General features: G+C 49.1%; 1 protein-coding gene across 7 annotated transcripts in view; it reads left to right on the plus strand.

The window, feature by feature from the left end:
* ABLIM3 (actin binding LIM protein family member 3) overlaps positions 1–20,312 on the plus strand; it is a 185,163-nt gene that overhangs the window by 139,632 nt on the left and 25,219 nt on the right. For 3 of the 7 annotated variants that reach the window (XM_082382713.1, XM_082382719.1, XM_082382715.1), the window contains 9 exons: positions 3,635–3,693; positions 5,933–6,004; positions 11,313–11,468; positions 13,045–13,074; positions 13,574–13,703; positions 14,383–14,481; positions 15,814–15,861; positions 18,140–18,274; positions 19,859–19,923. In XM_082382713.1, coding sequence (XP_082238839.1) covers positions 3,635–3,693; positions 5,933–6,004; positions 11,313–11,468; positions 13,045–13,074; positions 13,574–13,703; positions 14,383–14,481; positions 15,814–15,861; positions 18,140–18,274; positions 19,859–19,923 — 794 coding nt within the window. The remainder of the gene's footprint in view (positions 1–3,634; positions 3,694–5,932; positions 6,005–11,312; positions 11,469–13,044; positions 13,075–13,573; positions 13,704–14,382; positions 14,482–15,813; positions 15,862–18,139; positions 18,275–19,858; positions 19,924–20,312) is intronic. The other 4 variants (XM_082382714.1, XM_082382716.1, XM_082382717.1 and 1 more) reach the window with 4 other exon arrangements.

Here is a 20,312-nt window from a genome sequence, read left to right on the forward strand (position 1 = left end):
TAATGCAAAAAAAAAAAAGTGTTGGCAAATTGAATTCACAGGTCTGGCAGAGAGGTGGGTGGGTTCCCAAACCTTAAATAATCCACAGTGTTACAGGTATGGCGTGTGCTGTAACCAGTCAGAGAGAGAAGGCTGAATGCTGACTTCACTAAGGAGTAAAAACAGCCTTAATGCCCGGCTGAGGGACAGTTTTGGAGATCTAGGTTTCTATCTCTGAGTCAGCTGATACAGAAATAGCTAATCCTTCACTTCCATCACATTTACAGGAGGTTTTAACTGCAGAATCTGGAATTGTGGGTGATAGTCTCAGAGGACGAGCGTGTAACTCGTGGAATCAGGAGTCTAACAAGCAAAAGGTGTTGAATTCTTCCAAGTTAAAGAGTTCTGTCTTGTAACATCGGTTTCTTTATCCCATGACATTCCAGGGGAACAGATTCAGAGTATTAACTGGAATTTAGCCCTGTGGTTCTCCAATTTAGAGTCATAAATCACCTGGGGAGCTTGTTAAACCTGCAGATTCCCAGGCCCCACCTCTAGGAGACTGACTTCAGGGGCTCTTGGGGGATGAGGCTGGGGGCAGGAATCTGCACTTTACCAGGCTGCTGGACAGGTGGTCCACAGGTCTCATTGTAACAAACCCCAATCCAGTTATTATTCTTATAGGCACTCAATCTGGAATTGTAGCTGTCCAATCAGAATCTAGATTATTCTCGTTGTCCAAATCTCTTGAGTCCAGCTTAGAGAGTGCAATTGCCCTAAAATAGGATATCACGTTTCTTTAGTTTATTCATTAACTCAATGAGTATTTATTTAGAATCTGCAGTCCCTGTAGGTACATCTGTAGATAAAACAAGTGTGAACCCTGCCCCTAATTATTGAACCTACATTCTGGTCAAGATTGTTGGATAGGGGCTAAAAAATTATTCTTTTCTACATAGAAGAGCCTGTTAAGTTGGAAACAGAATCTAAGGGTTTGGAGGGTTAGTGAATGTCCGTTAGTGTAATACCACACGATGCGTCTCCTCAACAGTATCCCAGCTGAGCAGTTATCTACCCAATGTGTGCTTAAATACTTCCAGGGGCAGGTAGCTCACTTTCAGAATGAACCCATTCAATCCTCAGATGTTAAAGTTTCCTTCCCTGAAACTTCTGCCCTGAATTCCTTTGTTTCTCAATTTTTAAAAATCTTTTAATTCATTTTTATACAGCTTTGAAAAGTTACTTTCCATTTACAGTTATTACAAAATATTGGCTATATTCCCCATGTTGTACAATACATCCTTGATCCTATCTTACACCCAATACTTTGTACTTCCCACTCCCCTGCCCTTAATCCTTGTTCTAGGATTAAGACATGATGAGCAAGTTAATCTCTCTTCCCACAGAGAGGCATTAAAATATTCAAAACCCTTTGCCCCATTCTGTTATGTCTTCTCTTCATGGAGAAGACCCTGCCTTAAGGCCTAATCTTGAGTCGCCTCTCCATCCTGGTTACCATCGTCCTGTGGGTGCATATCAGTCTGTCTCTTTTTCTAAAATACAAAGATGGGATCCAACCAGTCACTCATTCATTTCTGAATCAGGTAGTGTTTTAGGATGAGAGCTATTGACTGATGACATATGCAGACCCTAATCTTACAGGGGTCTTCATGAACAAATCATCTTTTCTTACCTTCATTTATCTAAGTTTATTGCTAACCTCCAACAAATCCCTTCCCTCTTTAATTTAAATGATATACTGCCAAAACCCAAACTTCTGATTTTTTAAAATTTCTAATTAATTATAGTTTCTTTCTCCCTTTTGATCCCTCCCCCACCCATCCACCCCCCACACACACTTCTTATAAAAACCTGCTTTCCTGTATGCAGAATGCTGAAGCCATCTGTGGTTCAGCCTTGTTTCAGAGCAGATACGTCAGTGGCATGGAGAGACCATCTAGTCTGATGCCCTCACTTTACACACCGTTTCCCACTCTGAGAACCTCTGTCTGACATTTTACCTTCCCTGTGCCTCTTTCACTTAATCTCACAACCTTCTGAGGCATCTGTGTCCACGCCATCCATTTCCTACAGTGACCTGTAACATGTGCTTCCTGCCAGAGCCACTGCAATAAACAACTTCTGGTGGATTCAGCAGCAACTCGGAGAGGACCGGAAATGCTCTCCCTAGTAATTCCCAAAGCTAGGATCCCAACCCCACCACTTGGTAGTGGGCACACCCTAAGATTGCCGGATCAAGCTGCAGACCCAGAGTCCCTCTACTGGGCTCTGAGAGCCATTGCACTTTACATTAGAAGGAAGTAATCTCACATGCAACCAATTAGGAACACCCAAGAACATCAGCAAACAAGAATCAGAGAGCCCTATCCCACAAGTGACAAAACTGGCCCTAGAATTAGAATTTTTAAGGTATAATCTCCAAGACCATCCAAAGCCCACCTCATTGTTATTCAGATGAAGAAACTGGGACGGAGCAGAGCCCCAGCAGGGCTCCTTACTTTGGGCCCCTCCTCTCACCACCGTGTTTTTAGGCCTCATTGTTCAAACTTACACCACCCCCCTGTCACTGGCCTAGGGGTTCCAGGCGACAAACCATAATGGAAAAGATATTCTAAAAACGAAGTCAGACAAACAAATGCCATCTGGGTGCCCAGGAATCTAGCCATTTGCTGGCTCCTTTCCTTTTAGGGTTGATTACAAGAGCAGTGGCACCAGAGGGATAATATGTTCCTATTTTTCCCTCTAATCCAGGACACCTGTCCTTTCTTTGGGGGAATGTGTAATATTTGGGGCTTCTTCTCAGCACGTGACCAGCCACCTGTTGCTCATGCCTTTCCAAATTGGCCTCTCCGATTTGGGGCTGGCCAACTGGACCCCCATCCACAATAGAATGTGGGCAGCCGAATATGCTAAGTTTGAAGAGTCTGGAGTCTCTTAGAAATTAGCAGGTCAGGATAGTGCTCTCAAGCAGAATATACATCATGACACCCCCTCCCCTTTAATGTGATAGCTCTGGTAGACTGTCATACGTCTTTGAAGAGAAAGGAAGGCTGGAGTTCACCGCAGTCTGTCACTTTATTTCACCTCCACTGCCATTCATTCATTCAACAAATATTTATTGACCACCTGCTCTGTGTCACTCACTGCCAATCGTCCACTCATGTAATCACCCCACAAACATGTACGGGGCCTCTGCTGAGAGCAAAGCCCCATGCTGGATGGTATGGGAGACCCAGCAATGAAGAAAGCTCAGCTCCCACCCAGAAGGAGCTCTTAATTTAGTGGGAGTGATAAATCCACAAGCTACTATGTTTTAAGGCCATATGTGCTGGGAATGATACGAAGAACGATGGATCATAGAGGAGAGAGAAGTGACTCCCAGCTGGCAGGTAAGAAGGGTCACAGGATGTCATGTGACATGTGGACCTTGAGGAAGGGCAGGGTTTGGACAGGCAGGGTACGTGGGTGGTTGAATTATGTGGCGGCAGAGATCTGAAAACCAGGGGGTCCTCCTGGCTGCTCTGCAGGGCACATGCACTGCCTGGGGAGGAAACGGAGGTGGAGGATGGGGAGAGACCCCAAATTCTAGTAGGTGTGAAAGGTCTGAGGCTTTGTTATTTTCCTGGCCCCTTAGGCTCTGAAGTTTGGCACCCCATCTGCAAACAGGCAGCCCGGGCAGAGAAGAAGTTAAAGGTAAGCAAGCTGGTGGTGATACCAAACCAGCTACTTCTAGCCACAGGCTGGGGGCACTGTGCTTTACTAGAGAGTCATTCCTTAGTGTGTACACTTTCAAATGTGTGTCTGTATCCTTGGATTTCCTTAACAGTAACATCCACCTCATGGGGGTTTTGAAGGGATTAAGACGTTGGATGTGAGAGCACTTTGAAAACGGTAAAGCACTGTATGAATGTGAGTTGTTAGTGTTTCTGGGGTGAGGCTGTACCCTTCCCATTACTTACCAAGATGGTGACCTCTCTCAGGCATGTAGGCCATGGTTTTTCCACAGCCGAAAGTCATTAATAACAGTGGTTAAAATTGTCACAGACATTGACAGTTTGCAAGGCATCTTCACGGCCACCGTCTGATTTGATTTAACACCATTGGGCAGGTGGGTTAGGAATTGTGTCTTTGCTTTGCTTGTGAGAAGACCAAGGCCTTAAAGAGGGCGGTGACTTGCCCACAGTAATGCAGCCAGGCAGAAGCACAGCCAGCGTCCCCAGGCACACGCTAGAGCAGCCGAGGTCCTGTGTCCCTCTGAATGACTGTGCTCTGACAAGTACTAGGAAGTCCCATGAATCTGGGTTCTTGGTCCAAGGACTGCAGGAGGGGTGGGGCACAGCTCCTGAGTCTTTGACGGTATGGAGGGGAGACCTGGGTTGTGTGTTGGGGGGCCCTCGATGATCTCCAAGGTGTCTCTACACTCTGGCCCCCAGATATCAACTTGGCCCTTGGGACGCTATTAAAGTTACCTGCTAGAATCTCAACTAAAAACACATGTGTACAATTTCTGACCAGCTGGTTAAACATTATCCCCTTTGCCATCTCATCTGTTTCATTTGTGAAAGAGCTGGTCTATTGATGCATATTTTTTTTGAGCTGTGAGTTTTTTCCCCTGTTTCTTCCAAGGCCTCTCCCTTTTAAGGTATAAGAAAACCTTATTGTCCTTTTCTTCCACAGTTTCCTTCTCTTTGTTGGCATTTCTCAAATTTCAGTTATCTCTCTACAACCCTGATGCTTTTTGCTGTATCTGTATATCACCCGTATTATTATATGCTTCATTTTTTCTTTACATCAACTCACTACTTTTTACTTAATCAAACTTATTTTAACATAAAACTTTATATCACCTAGTGGAAAACCAGTATTATTTTTTATAAATAGAAGGTAACCCTAAAATAAATTCATTGAAAATGAAATATTTCGTAACAATAACTCTTAGAAATTCTAGCTAAATCATGTTACCTGCACTCTCTTTATTTAAAAAAAAGGAGGGGGGGGTGAGGTGTGGAAGGTGGAATTAGCAATTGTTATTGAAATGTATTAGGACCAAATTAAGACTTCCTCCTTGATCTAACCAAGAGGACTGAAATAGAATTTTACATTTTATTCTCTCATTCTGTGACTCAGTATTATCAAATTTTCTGCCAAAATTCATCTCCCCAGAGCCACACTAGTTCGCAATCTACAGTTTGGGAAACAGTGCTATATAGTCCAACTTAGAATGCTTTAAATTGCAGGATGAGAGGTCTGGAAGGGAATGTAGCAGTCCTTGAGACCAGCCCCTGCATTTCACAGATCAGGAATTCAGGATTCCTAAAATTGCATAGTTTACCAGTGGTCCCTGATTTCCAATCTGTTTACTTTTTAACCACATCATGCTCTTAGATGCAGCAAGATAAACATTGTGCTGTTCTGTTAAAGGAGCCATTAGTCCATCATTGCCATTGTTCAGAGAAAGATTTTTTAAGTTTCTCACTTAGGTTGATGTCATTTTGCAATGGATACACTATAAAAAGAATCAGTATATTGTGCAATTACATGACATTTAACCTACCTTTATGTTTTGTATAAACAAACTGCTAAGGAATGGTGCTAACCAGTTTTATTCATTTAAAGTAAATACTTCATTGACTGAGATAAGCCAAAATGAAGAGTTTTATGAGTAGCTTCCTATCTAAAAGGCCAATTAAAAATAAGTTAAAAAAAAAATCCTGTTCAACAGCATAAAGTCCTGTGCATTTCCAATTTCATTCACAGTCAGACATTGATTAAAAAGGCAGAAAATAAAGAGACAGTACAGAAACAGCCAGAGAGTGCTTTTAGCAGTATTGCTAATGTTCCCCGAAGAACTGCGTTCTTATAGCCCCATCTCCCCCCTCCCCACCAGGTTGGAGGTGCAGTCTCTCACCCTCTGTCTTCATCTCTCCCACAGCATAGGCGGACGTCTGAAACTTCCATCTCACCCCCTGGATCTAGCATCGGGTCACCCAACCGAGTCATCTGCGTATGTATCACTTTTCAGCCACCGAACAGCCTTGCTCATCCCCAGGCCTGTTATTTAAAGAGTCTCTAAGGACAGCCAAAGACAGCAGTCAGGTTTCCATCCAGCCGATATCTAGTGTGTGCCTGTCATGTGCTAGACTCCGTGCCAGGTCCTGAGGATGCAGTCGGGGACAGGGAAGACACGGACCCTCACGGAACCCACAGCCTTGTAAATAGTTACAGGGATAACATCCAGTTCAGTAGAAGCTCTGAAACCAATATGATGTGCCTCTTCCCCATGAGTCCTTGAGACCAGGGCAAAGTGAAGTTTGGGTCAGAGTGGTGTTTGGAGTGGGTCTTGGGTGGGATGTGGATGTGGAGATAGTGGTGTGTGATAAAGAGGCAGACAGGAGGAAGAAGCCATATGAATGTGGAAACATGACTATAAAGGGTTTGCAAACATAAAGAAGAGCTTTCTAGTCATGTGAGAAGTCCAGGGATGGAGCAAACTACGCGCATGTGTCTGAGTTCCCAGCCCCAGAGGCATTCAAACACAGAGACACTCCTCATTTGCAGGCATGTGGCAGAACGGACAAGAGTTGAGTCAGATGACCTCACAGGTCCCTTGGATATGTAATTTATTCATTCATTCATTAAGCAAATGCATCCTGAATGTCTCCTCTGGGCTAAGTGCTGGGCTCTGGTGAGCTGCACCCACCTGATGCCTGTCCTCATGACATTGACCCCGTAAGTCCATGGATAATCAGATGCCATTCTAATAAGTGCTAGGAAGAAAAAATGCAGGGTGCTCTGATGATGCTGCAGATGGACAGAGGGACCTGACCGTCTAGGACCAGTTGGGAGAAGAGTCCTGAGGAAGAAACAGTTAAGCCCACGCCTGAGAGATAAACAGAAGTTAGGTAACGGAGGTGAGGAAGGCAGAGCCGGAGAGGACTGCAGTGAGCTGGGGAGGGGCCTGGCAGTCAGCAAACCTCTTGCAGCCTTTCTCATGTCAAAGGACGATGAAGACCAGAAATGAGGGAAGTGGTCCAGAGCAGGAAAGCCACTCCTCATGAGAAGCTCTAGAGACAGTCCCCAAACAAGCCAGCCCTGAGCAGGCCCTGCCCACCATCGCTTCATCATTATTCCACTCCAGATCCACATTCAGTTTCGTCCTTGATCCCTGGATAATGCCCATCGATGAGACTATTTCCTTTCCTTTCTTCCTCTGTTCAAATGAAAACAAGACGTACGAGCTGTCATTGACTGCAACTTCAATATGGGCCAGCACGGCCATGTGGCTCCCGCAGAAGATAAGAGACTTTGATCACAGGCTGTCCTCATTGAAGATTCCAGTCCAGAACAAGAGAGATGACAGTCCCCCTGCTGCTGTGAATGGGGCCAGACCACAGTAGGATTAATGAGCTTAGTTTCAGGGCCTACAGGGTGAGAAGGTTACTGACAAAAGTGAGCATGTCTCCGGAAGGGCGTTACCAGGATATGAGAGCTCAGACACACACAGCTGCATAGAATGCCGCTACCCGCTAGCTGGCCTCCCTGTGCTTCTGGGGAACCGCCTTAAATTTAGTGAAGTAAGTTAGGCCCAGATGACGTTCACCCTGGCATTCTGGAGGAAGCTCGTAGAGTTGCCCCTGTGAGAAGCAGCCCCGCTACAGATGGACAGCAGCAGCTGGAGACACCTGCCATTGTGCCCTTCAAATGGGGGCTTATCCACTGAAACCAGTTACCCCTGGCATATCCCAGCATTGGCCTGTGTCTCCCCTCCCGTATTCTCCTGCTGTCACCTCCAGCTGCTCTGGGGAATGACTGCCCTTGTCATGTGAGCCATGTTTTAAGTCAGACCATTCCACACATGGTTTCCAACTTCAGGGAAGAATCCATCCATCCACTTTTGGGACACTTAGTAACAGGCAGAAAGATCCAGTATTGGTTCAGTGTTCATAAATATGGAGGTTTGGTATTAAAATAGAATGATCAGTGAACCTGGAGGGGGCAGGTTCTTTCAAACTTTGCTCCACTCCCCACTGACTGCTAGAATCGTCTCCAGCCCAATGTGTTCTCTTCCTTCCTTCCTGGCTACTTATGTTAGGATGCCTCTGTTCCATCACTGTGCCTCCAGACCTAAGGCTCATTTATAACCCAGTAAACAAGGAAGCTATAGGAAGAAATATAAATTTAGTATTTTTGAGGTTTGGAGTAAAGTGCCCAGATAAATATTGACAAGTTTGTAAGATGCCAAGAGCTCTCAAGGTCAAAATCTAACATCCCAGGATAAAAGGCAGCAGTTAATTCAGCAAGTGGGCTCTCCTAATAAGGTTCCCTCTACCCACACCCTGCCAAATTGGTACAGTTGTGGGTGTCTGGCCTGGGCAGTCTCTAGCAGAAATGAGATGGCACACCTCAAAGGGTTTAAGTGTGGAGGGAGTGTGTACAGAACTGTGGGCAGGGTCAGGGGACCCACAAGACCTAGTGTGGCATCCAGAGTCAGCAACAGCAGGAGGCTGTCACCACCCTAAGCCTAAAGGGAAGGGCTGGCCAGAGCTGCAGCTGTGGCAGAGCAGCCGGGACAGGAGCCAAGTCCATCGCAGCCGGGCAGGGCGGGTGCAAGGGAGACATGTACACAGCCCCTCTCTCCACTCAGCCTCAGCCTGCAGTTGCCTCTCATTAGCCAAACCCAGCTGAAAGCCAGGGAGCCTGTGACACAGTCCGTGGGACCTCAGAGCTCAGACCAGGGCCAGGAGGAGTGGGCAGTGGGTCTCGGGTGAGCAGACAATGAACAGCACGGTGCCCAGACAGCAGTGGGATGGGATGGGGCTGAAGGAGTGGAAGAGCCTTGGGAAGTGTTTAAAACATCAGCAGTCCCAAGGTCTTTATCAAAGTTGCTCTCTCTATGGCAATCTTGGCCCTGAGACTTACCTGTCCCCCCAGACACTGGGAGAACGTTATAGGATAATACAGTCTCCATGGATTCTCTCTTAATCTACCTCGTCTCAGGACCTTGTAAGCCACAGTGGTTTTGGGGGACAGATCCTGACTGACCATAGCAGAAACCGGATGACCAGAAACAGAGGGAATGGCTGGAGGATGCAGACGTGGAAAGGATGTGGCTTCAGGAGCCACGAGACGGGGGCTGTCCCGAGCAGGGGAAGCTAAGTCCTTGTGGTTCTAGAGGGTTGAACTCAGGCCAAGGCAGGTGGTAGGTAGAGGCTCGCTTCAGTTCGATGTGAGGAGCAGCTCTCTGAGTGCAGCCCTCTGCCAGTTGTTAAGATGGTGAATTCGCCATCCTGGGAAGCCAGAAGAGGCCAGTGGAGGGGGCAGGCTCCCAGGCTAGACTGCCTGGGTTTGAATTCTGGTACAGCTACTTATTAGCTGTGACCGTGGGCGAGTTCACTGATTTCTCTGTTCCTGTTTCCTTGTGCAAAAATGAGGATAATATTAGTATGTACTATTAGAGTTGGTGGTTGTATGGATTAACTGAGTTAAACCATATAAAGGACTTAGGATGGAGTCTGGCTCATAATAAGTGGTCATCAAGTGTTAGCTAGTGTTTTACTGCCATGATTAATTCTGTCTTTACAATCTTCATCATCTTCTTCAAGGATGCTGTGAATGAAGATGCCCTCACTGTGTGGGGTTTGGAAGGCTGGATTCAGCCCTACGGGCTAAGTGGTACAAGTTGCAGAATCTTTTGAGCCTCAATTTCCTCATCTGAAAAATAGGAATCATATTTTTTTAATTTACTTTTTATTTTATGTTGGAGTATAGTTGATTTACAATGTTGTGTCAGCTTCAGGTGTACAGGTGTACTGTAGCGAAGTCAGCTAAAGTGACTTAGCTATACATACACATATATCCATCCTTTTTCAGATTCTTTTCCCATATAGGTTATTACAGAATATTGAGTAGAGTTCCCTGTGCTATACAGCAGGTCCCTGTTGACTATCCATTCCATGTATAGTAGTGTGTATATGTCAATCCCAAACTCCCTGTCTGTTCCTCCCCGCTCCCACCTTTCCCTCTTGGCAACCATAAGTCTGCTTTCGAAGTCTGTGAGTCCGTTTCTATTCTGCAAATAAATTCATCTGTATCATCCTTCTAGATTCCAAATATAAGTGATATCATATGATATTTGTCTTTCTCTATCTGACTTACTTCACCCAGCATGACAATCTCCAGGTCCATCCATGTTGCTGCAAATAGCATTATTTCACTCTTTTTCATGGCTGAGTAATAATTCCATTGTATATATGTACCACGTCTTCTTTATCCATTCCTCTGTCGATGGACATTTAGGTTGCTTCCATGTCTTGGCTATTGTAAATAGTGCTGCTATGAACATTGGAGTGCATGTATCTTTTCGAATTATGGTTTTCTGCAGATATATGCTCAGGAGTAGGATTGCTGGATCATATGGTAGTTCTATTTTTAGTTTTCTGAGGAACCTCCATACTGTTCTCCATAGTGGCTGTACCAATTTACATTCCCACCAACAGTGTAGGAGGGTTCCCTTTTCTCCACACCCTTTCCAGCATTTATTGTTTGTAGACTTTTTGATGATGGCCATTCTGACCATCTGACCATGAGGTGATACCTCATTATAGTTTTGATTTACATTTCTCTAATAATTAGTGATGTTGAGCACCTTTTCATGTGCTTTTTGGCCACCTGTATGTCTTCTTTGGAGAAATGTATATTTAGATTCTTTTGAATTTCATTCTTTTACATGTAGGTGTCCAGTTTTCCCAGCACCACTCATTGAAGAGACTGTCTTTTCTCCATTGTATATTCTTGCCTCCTTTGTCAATAGATTAATTGACCATAGGTGTGTGGGTTTATTTCTGGCATTTCTCTCCTGTCCCGTTGATCTATATTTCTGTCTTTGTGCCAGTACCATACTGTTTTGATGACTGTAGCTTTGTAGTATAGTCTGAAGTCAGGGAGCCTGATTCCTCCAGCTCCATTTTTCTTTCTCATAATTGTTTTGGCTATTCGGGGTCTTTTGTGTTTCCATACAAATTTTGAAATTTTTTGTTCTAAAAAATAAGAATAATATTGGCACTTACTTCACAGAGGCATCCTGACATTTAGAGGAGATCATTCCTATACAGCACAGGACCTCACACATATGTTCTGTCAATGTGGTATCAGTGTGAGCCCAGGTGGAATGAATGACCTGTCTTATTCTCACATTCTGCGAGTCTTCCATCCTAACTGGAGCAGCTCATCCCCCTCTGTGCCTGGCTTTTGTTTCCTCTCCCCTTTCCCACTTATCTTTCTGCTTCTTTCCTGTCCATTTCCCTCTTCCTCAGGCTAAAGTGGATAATGAGATCCTTAATTACAAAGACCTGGCAGCTCTCCCCAAGGTTAAGTCCATCTACGAGGTACAACGCCCCGACCTCATTTCCTACGAGCCTCATTCCAGATACACGTCCGACGAGATGCTGGAGAGGTGTGGCTATGGAGAGGTATGGCATCTCGCCCTCTCTCTGGGGCTATTGGAGGAGAGGAGGGCCCTCAGGGTCCCCAGGCCCCTGCATCACAGAGACTTCAGCCTCCATAGTGTTGGCCCCAGACTCTTTTAAACTGGTATTTATAGTCAACACTTAAAAATCAAGTGATTTCATCCAAAATCTGGCTTCTCTTGAAAAATCGGAGCTGGCAACACTATACCAGTGTTTCCACCACCTAGAGATGGGGAGCAGCTCCCTCTATAGGCAGGCCATGGACTCCCCAGTTCTCCCCGATCCCCACTACTCTCTGAGAACCCCAACATAAAAGCCAAGAACCTGTGACCACTTATCACCTGAGCTGTTGTTTCTCTTACAGTGGAGAGATTTTATACATTGCCTACGGCTCTCATCCCCAGCTGTGCTCAGTGGCCATTTAGGTTTATAATCCCCAGTTAGGTAGGTTCTCTGGGTGTTGCACCTGGCCTTAAGCCCCTGCGCTCAGAGCAAGAGGCACTCTTATAAAAAGTCCACATCAGAAGGCTTTTGAAATAATTAAATGGTTGCTGGACGAGAGAAAGTGTTCCCTGGAGAAGGCAGGGTGGCTGTTACCCTGGAGGTCCTGGCAGTTTACATCCCAGGAGGTTTCTCACCCCACCCCAGGCCCCCTGAGCTGAGATCATTTGGAGCTTCAGAAGGAGCCCCGGCCTCATCCACACTTCACCACTGTCCCCTTCCTGTCTAAGGAGAATGGGGTTCCATTTGGTTTAAGAGCCCAATGCTGAGATTCTCTAAGTTCTGGCCTCTGAAATGGACCAGGAAAAGGGGACCAAGCGTTTGGTAGAAGCTGATTCTCCTGAAGCCAGAGATGGCAAACTGGGGCCCATAGGCCACAGCCAGGCCACAGCCAGCCCCCAGATTTGTTTTGTTTCACTCACAGAGTGTCTTTTTAAAATGTAAATTAGTTGTCAACATTTAAACATTAGGAGATTTCACATAAGAGTCTGCGCTTCTGCCTTGTCTTGGAAACTTAAGAAGCTGTGTTAGCATGGGATGGACGGTCCAGCCTGGCCTGGGTGCCCTGAGGCTGAGCGCCATCCCCTCTGCAGGCGGTGCCCTCCATCCCCAGCTTGCCCCCCACCACCGGCCCAACTCCTGCATTGATGGCATCAGCCTGGCCCTTGCTTGGCCCTGCATTTGGGAGCCCTGCCCTGGGTCCTGTCCGTATGAGCCACAGAAGGGCATGAGCTGGTAGAGGCACAGGGAAGGGCCATGAACCGGCTCTGAGCTTGCGGTGGGGAAGCCCGGGCCCAGGTGAAGCCCCTACCGCTTCTTCCCTGAGGGGCCCCGAGCCATCTCATCCCCTCTCTGGGGCGTGGTTTTTTCCATTTGTAAAAAAGAGCATAGTCTCAAGGTTTCCTCCCACCCGCGAGCACTGCGGATATTCTGGGAAGCTGAGGCTGTTCTCTGGGGTGGGGGACAAGGGGCAGCTGCAGGCTTCTCTCTGCTCCCTGTAACCACTCTCTGTCCCTCCCTCTTGCCCTCCTCTCTCCTTTCACTCCTTCCATGGCTGCCTTCAAACTTCGCTTCCAAGTCGCTGGGGACCTTATCTCCCTACTCCCAGGTAATTAAACTGGTTCCAGGAGACCTTTTCTATAATTGTGTCCTTTATGCTGACCAAGCAGACCCCCAATTTCCCCCCCACCCCCTGAAGCCCCTGAAGGTGCTCCCCCAATGCAAGCAGAGACAGGGAGACTTAGGAGCATGACCTGGAGGAAGTGGCAGTGGCTTAAAGGGTAGAGATGGCTGCGAGCGAACCTTTCTACCCAGAGATGGCCTCCCTGATGCTTCTGTGATCCTTGGCCAGGATTCCAGGGTCCTGACCCACGGGTTCCATTCAAGGGCATGTGAGTGATGGGTGAAGGCCCTGAAAAGTCTCTGCAGCCTTCCTTGGGCTGGGCATGTAACCCAGGGAGGGGGGTCTCTGTATTCAGAAGGGCAAAACCGTGCTTCAGCCCCTGGGATCCCAGATTCCATGTCACTTCCCCACCTGACTGCTGGACCCTTGGGCTATAGGCCCCCCTAATGGCAGATCTTGCTCATGGCCCTGCTTCCTCCCCCAGGACATCTATGAGAACCTGGACCTCCGGCAGAGACGGGCCTCCAGCCCGGGATACATCGACTCCCCCACCTACGGCCGGCAGGGCATGTCCCCCACCTTCTCCCGCTCACCTCATCACTATTACCGCTCCGGTAAGGAAGGGGGAAGCTCCCAAAGGGACAGGAAGAGCCAGGGGGGACAACACAGTGCCTAGATGTTCCCAGCTGCTGAGACAGCATGGGGCTTCCCTGGGTTTTCTCCATTACAACATGGTCCTCTGGAGGCTCGTGGCCACCCAGGCCTCACTGAGTCCCTGTAGATGCCACTGGCAGGGGAAGAAGAGGGGTTCATGGTACTGAGATGCAGCAGGAAGATGGGTGGCGTGCTGCTGCGGGGAGGGGAGTGGCAGGAATCCCAGCCGTCCTGGCTGGAAGAAAACGTCTCCATCCTCATCCTTTGTCCTGTCCCATCCAGAGGGCAGAACCAGAGGATCAGAAATGGGGCAGTGTCCTGGCCTCCACCTGAGGGCCACCCTGAGGTTAGGGATGAAGCAGGCAGAGCAATTAAGGGAGGGGCCCAGGTGGGGAGCTAAGAGGAGCAAAGATGCCTTCCTGAAGCTCAGTGCTGTTGACTCTTACAACCCACAAAATCTGACTTCGGGGTGAAGCAAGACAACAGGGTCAAGCCTGTTTCTGCAGACCCGGTGCATGAGAGCACAGCCCCCATCCCTGCTGTCATCGCCTCACTGCTGCCGTAACCACCGCCACTGCATTAATGCCTGTTTTCTCTGTGCCTCTGCTCTCTCTGGGGACCGCTGCCTGCGTGCTCCAGGGCCCGAGAGTGGCCGGAGCTCTCCATACCATAGCCAGTTAGATGTGAGGTCCTCCACTCCGACCTCTTACCAGGCTCCCAAGCACTTTCACATCCCAGGTAGGCTGCCAGCCCGGAATTCCTGGCATGGGTGCATGCTCTGTGGTGTCGCCGGGCGCCCTGCACCGGCACCGAGGAGAAACTGGGTGCTGGAGACTCTCCCCAACCAGTCACCCGCACTAACTGGCCTCCAGCTCCAACACGCCCACTGGCCATAGCCCACTCCCTAGACAGAACCAGCCTTGATTAGGACCACCAGGAAGCAGCCCAGGGAAGTGCCTCGAATGTCCAAGGGCTGTGATGGGACATGGCAGCAACTGTGCTGAAGGTCATGGGCTTTTGGGATTGAATCCTTGATTCTGCTGCTTATAAGCTTGTGACCTCAGACCAGCTACTTAGCTTCCTTGAGCCTGTGTTGTTCCTTCTGGACAGCCAGGCACTGTTCTGGGTCCTGAAAGTGCAACTGTGCTCAAACCAGCCCAGATCCTTCAGGGTGTTTAAGTTCTAATGTGGGGAGAGAGCTAATAAATGAGTAAACAAATAAGTAAAAGGATAATTTCAGGAGATATAGGTGCTAAACATAATAAAACAGGGCACTGCGATAGAGTGACGGCGTGGGGGAGGCTGGGCTATGTGAGGTGGTCAGGGAGGGCTTCTTGGAGGAGGTGACATTGAAGCCAAAAGAGACCCCAGGGAAAAACATCCTGGGCAGAGGGAACAGCAAGTCCAAAGGCCCTGAAACACTGAGCCTGCAGCTGGCCAGCATGGCTGGAGGTGGTGAGCATGAGGGAAAGTGATGGGAGGTAAGAGGAAGGCAGGGGCTGGGTGACCTGGGACAAAGTCTCACCCTGAGCTACAGCAGAGCCGAGCCTAGACCCCAGTCTCCCAACTCTTAGCTCAGGTTTTCACTCCCCACTCACTTTTCCCCAAGAGTTGGTCTTGCCGTTTCATCTACACCTTTCTCAGTTGCCCCAGAAAGGTCCCATCCAGCCTACTGGGGAGGAGGGGGTGAGAGTGCTGAACTGTGGCTGCGGGGTTCTGGGGACGCCCACGTGGAATGAGGCATGGCTGCTGGGTGGGCACCTTCCCGCATGGGGTCTTGCTGAGCACGCGCCCGCCTTATGCCTGCATGCCCACCATCCAAGCCCCAAGCCCCTGCCTCAGCCCCATTTGAATCCATCCATTCCTTTCCCCTCACCTTTCTTGGAACCTGATGGGATGAGGTTGGAAGCTCACCTTTGGAAGAGGAAGTCCACTGGGGGAAAGATGGGGGAGCCTTGGGAGAAGTTGCTAACCACCTCTCTCTTCTGGGACCCACTGACCAACTGGCCGTCTCCTTTTCTCCTGTCTTTCTCTCTCCTCCCCACTGTCCCTTCCCGGTCTGACTGGCAGCTGGAGAAAGTAACATCTACCGGAAACCCCCGATCTACAAACGGCATGGTATGGTCGGGGGCAGAGAGGGCTTGGCCAGGCAAGGGGAGGGGCAGTTAATCATCTGTGCAGATGGCTCTGTAGGGCCACCAGAGGGACACATACAAGGCTGCAACTTGGTCCTTCTTGTCGGCTGCCCCCCAGTCACTCAAGGTGGCCTTGGGGAGGGGGTTGGTGTCATTTCAAAACGGCAAGGAAGGCCTTGTATCCCCTACATCCTTTCCCACCATCTCCTCACTACGCCCCTTGCCCTGCTATCTGCTGTCCTAAAGCCCATGGTCCGAGAAACCCTTGTCAAATGCATGTAGCCCTGGGAGAGTGACACTCCAAGGCGCTGGTACTCACACTTGGACATTCGTTAGAATCGTGTGGAATGCATACAGATTCCTGGGCCCACCCCAGACTTAATGAATCCAAATTTTGTATTTGTTACAGTTTCTCCAGGTGATTCTAATGCCCAGCCCAGCTTGGGAACCACTGCTCTAAACTGTTCTCAGTCACCATGTCCTCAGAGTAGATGGAGGCCTGGAGAGGGGATACGGATGAGAAAGGAGCTGAGGGTGCCTTCATTCATTCATCCATATAGTGTTTCTTACAGAACTGTCTGTGGGCCAACTGCACCCAAGAGATTTATTTAAAAAACAGATACCTTGGCCCCCTCCCCTGCCCTAGACCTCCTTAATTAGAAATACTAAGAGTTTGCCCTACGAATCTGCCCTGTAACCAGTTCCATTCACGATTCCTACCTGTGCTCCCAAAGCACTCAGTTGAATGAGCACACCCCTTCCTCTGAGGATGCAGAGGCACAGCTGCCACCCTGTATCACCCTTAGGTACTTATGGGTACCTATGGGATCACAGGGGGAACACAGAATTGGATGAGCATGGAGACAGGCAGAAGCAGCCCTGTACTGGGATCTAAACTCACTGAGCTGGTGGAGGAGGTGGTACAAGTATAAATAGTGGCTCTGGGTGCTTACGATCTGACAGTTTAGACAAACATCCTCGACTTCAGAGCGGACTGGGCTGGGGTCCAGGTGAGTCCTAAGCAGTGCACATCTACATGTGGCTGTGGAGGACACGCCATGTACCCCCAGTGGCCACAGAAAGGCACCAACCCTGACAAAGGTAGTTTAACTTTATATCCAGAAAAGGCCCCCAGGTCCCAAGCCCCTCAGGACTGTGTGGGATGTTCTAGGTGGGCCTGAGGGGCAGCACCAAAGCAGGCTCAGGAGGAGTCTGGGCTGGAGGTGGATTGTGCAGATAAGAGGATGGATGAAAGGGCTGAATGAGAACGGCTGGAGTGGGAGGGGCTGCACAGGACCCACATCAAAGAGGATTTGCAAGCTTTGGGAGCAAGTGCTGCTGGCTGGCTGAGAGCCATCCCAGGACCCTCTGCTGCTCCGGCTCCACGGAGCCTAGGGCTTGTCCCTGTAGCTTCTTCCTCCTGAGGGATGATCAGGGGCCCCATCTCCTTTCCCCAGCCCTCTCTCTGTGCTTTTCAGCTTCTCACCAGTCTTGGGTATGAGAGTCATTGCCCTGGAAGGTTTTGTGCCTACAGTGGGTTTGATGGTCATCCCCATGTTGTGGACTTCAGGGGGAAGCTTAGAGCTGGATGATGCCTCAGCCAGCAGACCAGTTCTGATACAGACAAGGAAACTGAGGCGGAGAGGGGCACGATTTGCCCAGTGCTACAGCTGAATTAAGTGGCAGAACTGGAACCAGAACCCAGCGTTGCTGACTCCCTGGCCAGTGCTCCTTCCCTCAGGCCGTCTAGTCTCCCCCAAGCAGGATTTGTCATTTCACTATGAGGAGAAAGGTGACCTGACTCAACGTGCAGCAGGCCCTGCTTGGCGATCCCACCCAAGACGTGGCTCCAATCCACAACAAGGCTGGCTTCTAGAGGGTGAGGAACGTCGTAAAGGGCAAGGACTCACCTGGGACCTGTCTAATCTTACTTAAAGGAGCCACGGCCTTAGTGTTCACTTAGGAGAGTCTGTGGAATTGGTAGGAGGAGCCCTGAGCTGGGGTCTGATCCAGTTCTGGTCTAACTTGCTGTGTGGTCTGAGCAAGACCCTTCCCCTCTCAGGTGTTCAGATTCCCAACCATAAAATCAGAGGCTTGGCCTCAGTGCTTTTCCAGCTCTGATGCTCCGTGTCCCAGACCCTGGCCTGGACGTGGCCTCACTCCCCAGGGCTGGAGCCTGGCTGAGACAAGGGAGAGTATGTCCAGGACACTCTTCTAGGACATTCTGCCTCCCTGAAGCTCTCTCTTTGGGTCCTTTGCAGGTGATTTGTCGACAGCAACCAAGAGCAAAACAAGTGAAGACATCAGCCAGGCCTCCAAGTACAGCCCAGCCTACTCGCCAGACCCCTACTATGCTGCGGAGTCTGAGTACTGGACCTACCACGGGTCCCCCAAAGGTATCACCCCTCACAGGGGAGCCAGGACCAGAGCCCCGTCACCTACGCCAGGGACACAGGGCCAGCACAGACAGTTGCCCACTCCTTCACACGATAGTTCATTTATTCATTCAGCAAACAGGTACTAAGGGCAGCCATGGGCCCTAGGGAGATACGAGGAAGCAAACTAGATCAGGTCCTTGCCCTTGTGTATGAGACATCGGCCCCAACTGGAGAGGGAGGTGATGGACAGCAGGTGAGGTACAGGAGGTAGAAGAGCTGATGGTAGGGGCATGCTGTCCAGTCTGGAAGATGACAAAAGCTGCTCAGATGCAGAGCCTCAGCTACCACAGGAAGGGTGAGGAGCAGGTAAGCCAGCAGAGTGTAGAAATGCACCTGCAAAGACCCAAGATGGGAGGGTAGGCTCCACTGGAGCAAAGGATTGGCTGTCAGCTCAACCTTGAGCTCAGAGAGGGAGGGGAGGGGGTGGGGGATGAGAGGCCAGATCCCACAGGGCCTTGTGGGTTGAGGTCAGGATTTTGGTCTTTATCCAAAACAGGAGGAAGTTGTTAAAAGTGGTGACATGATCAATTTGTTTTTAAGAGACCACTTTGGCTGTAGGTGGAAAATGGTTTGGAGAACGGAAAAGAGGGGATGTTGGGAGATGGGAAGTCTCTCACAGGCACCCTGGCAAGGGGTCCTAATGGTCCTCAAGGTGCCATCCCACCTAATCAGACATCCCAGGCTGTTTCTTTTAAGTATGGGGAGGAGTTGTCAGTAAGTGCCACTTTGATTCAACACATACCTTTAGTAATGAATGTCCATTTTGAACAAAGCTTCATGAGAGCTCAGAGATGACCCTGTGCCACCCTCAAAGAATTCTCCACTTAGAAAGGGGATAAGACACAAGCACAACTATAACCCACAGTGGACGTGATCGGTGCCCATGGGAGATAGTGTTCAGAGGCTGCACAGGCAAGAGGGACCAGACCCAACAGGCATGGGGGGGAGAGGGGGAATCTTAGATGAGACTATTTCAATCACACACACACACACAAAAAGAAACAACAAAAAAGAAAAACCACCTCCAAAAGGCTTAAGCCAAAACAGGGATTCTCTGGGTCATGTGACCGAAAGTTTTTGAGGCATAGCTGGATCTAGAGGTAGATGAACATCATCAGGACTTGACCTGTCCTGTGGGTTGGGTGGCTCCAGTCTCAGGCTGATTCTGCCCTTATCATGGGAAGACGAGTTCTGGCAGGTCCGGGCTTACCCCCCATCCTTGGCAGAAAGAGGGCTTTTTCTCCTACCAGTCGCAGGAAAAGTCCCAACGTTGAGGTTTATTAGATCTGTCTGGGCAGTCAGCTTCACCTGCACTTTCCAGCCCAAGAATGGGAAGGGATGCTGGCCATCTCAGTATAGGGAGGCCCATGGTGGAGGCAGTTCACCAAAGTGCACTTGTACGGGGTCACTCAGCTAGAAAGTGGTGGAGCCAAGAGGAAACCCCCACCTGTCAAGGCTGTACTGCCCCCCCCCATGCCCTCTCGCCTGAGCAGGCTGAGTGTGGAGCATGGGCGGAAGCTGATCCTAGCTGTCTTTTGGCAGTGCCCCGAGCCAGAAGGTTCTCGTCTGGAGGAGAGGAGGACGATTTTGACCGCAGCATGCACAAGGTAAGCAGGCCACACCACTGAATGAGATGCTTAGATGGTATGTTACTGAGGATTTTTTCATTTGTGAGGGACAGAAACCAAATTCAAACTCACTCATGATAGAAAAGAGAAATGCAAAACTTGGCATAACTGAAAAGTCAACTGGTAGGATTAGCTGCAGGTACAACTTGATCCAGCTGCTAAACAAATTGCCATAGGGAAATTCACTCTCTCTGCTCTTACGCTGGATTGCCTCTGCATTGGCGTCATGCTCAAGCAGGTTCTTCTCATGTTGTGGTCAGTGGATGCCAGTGACTTGTGCATCACTGGTGGGGATGGAAGGTGGTGCAGCTGCTGAGAAAGAGTTTGTGGTCCCTCAAAAAGTTACCACATAGAACTACCATAGAAAC

The sequence above is a fragment of the Balaenoptera borealis genome (assembly GCF_965194805.1).
Source record: "Balaenoptera borealis genome assembly, chromosome: 2".
Lineage (NCBI taxonomy): Eukaryota > Metazoa > Chordata > Mammalia > Artiodactyla > Balaenopteridae > Balaenoptera > Balaenoptera borealis.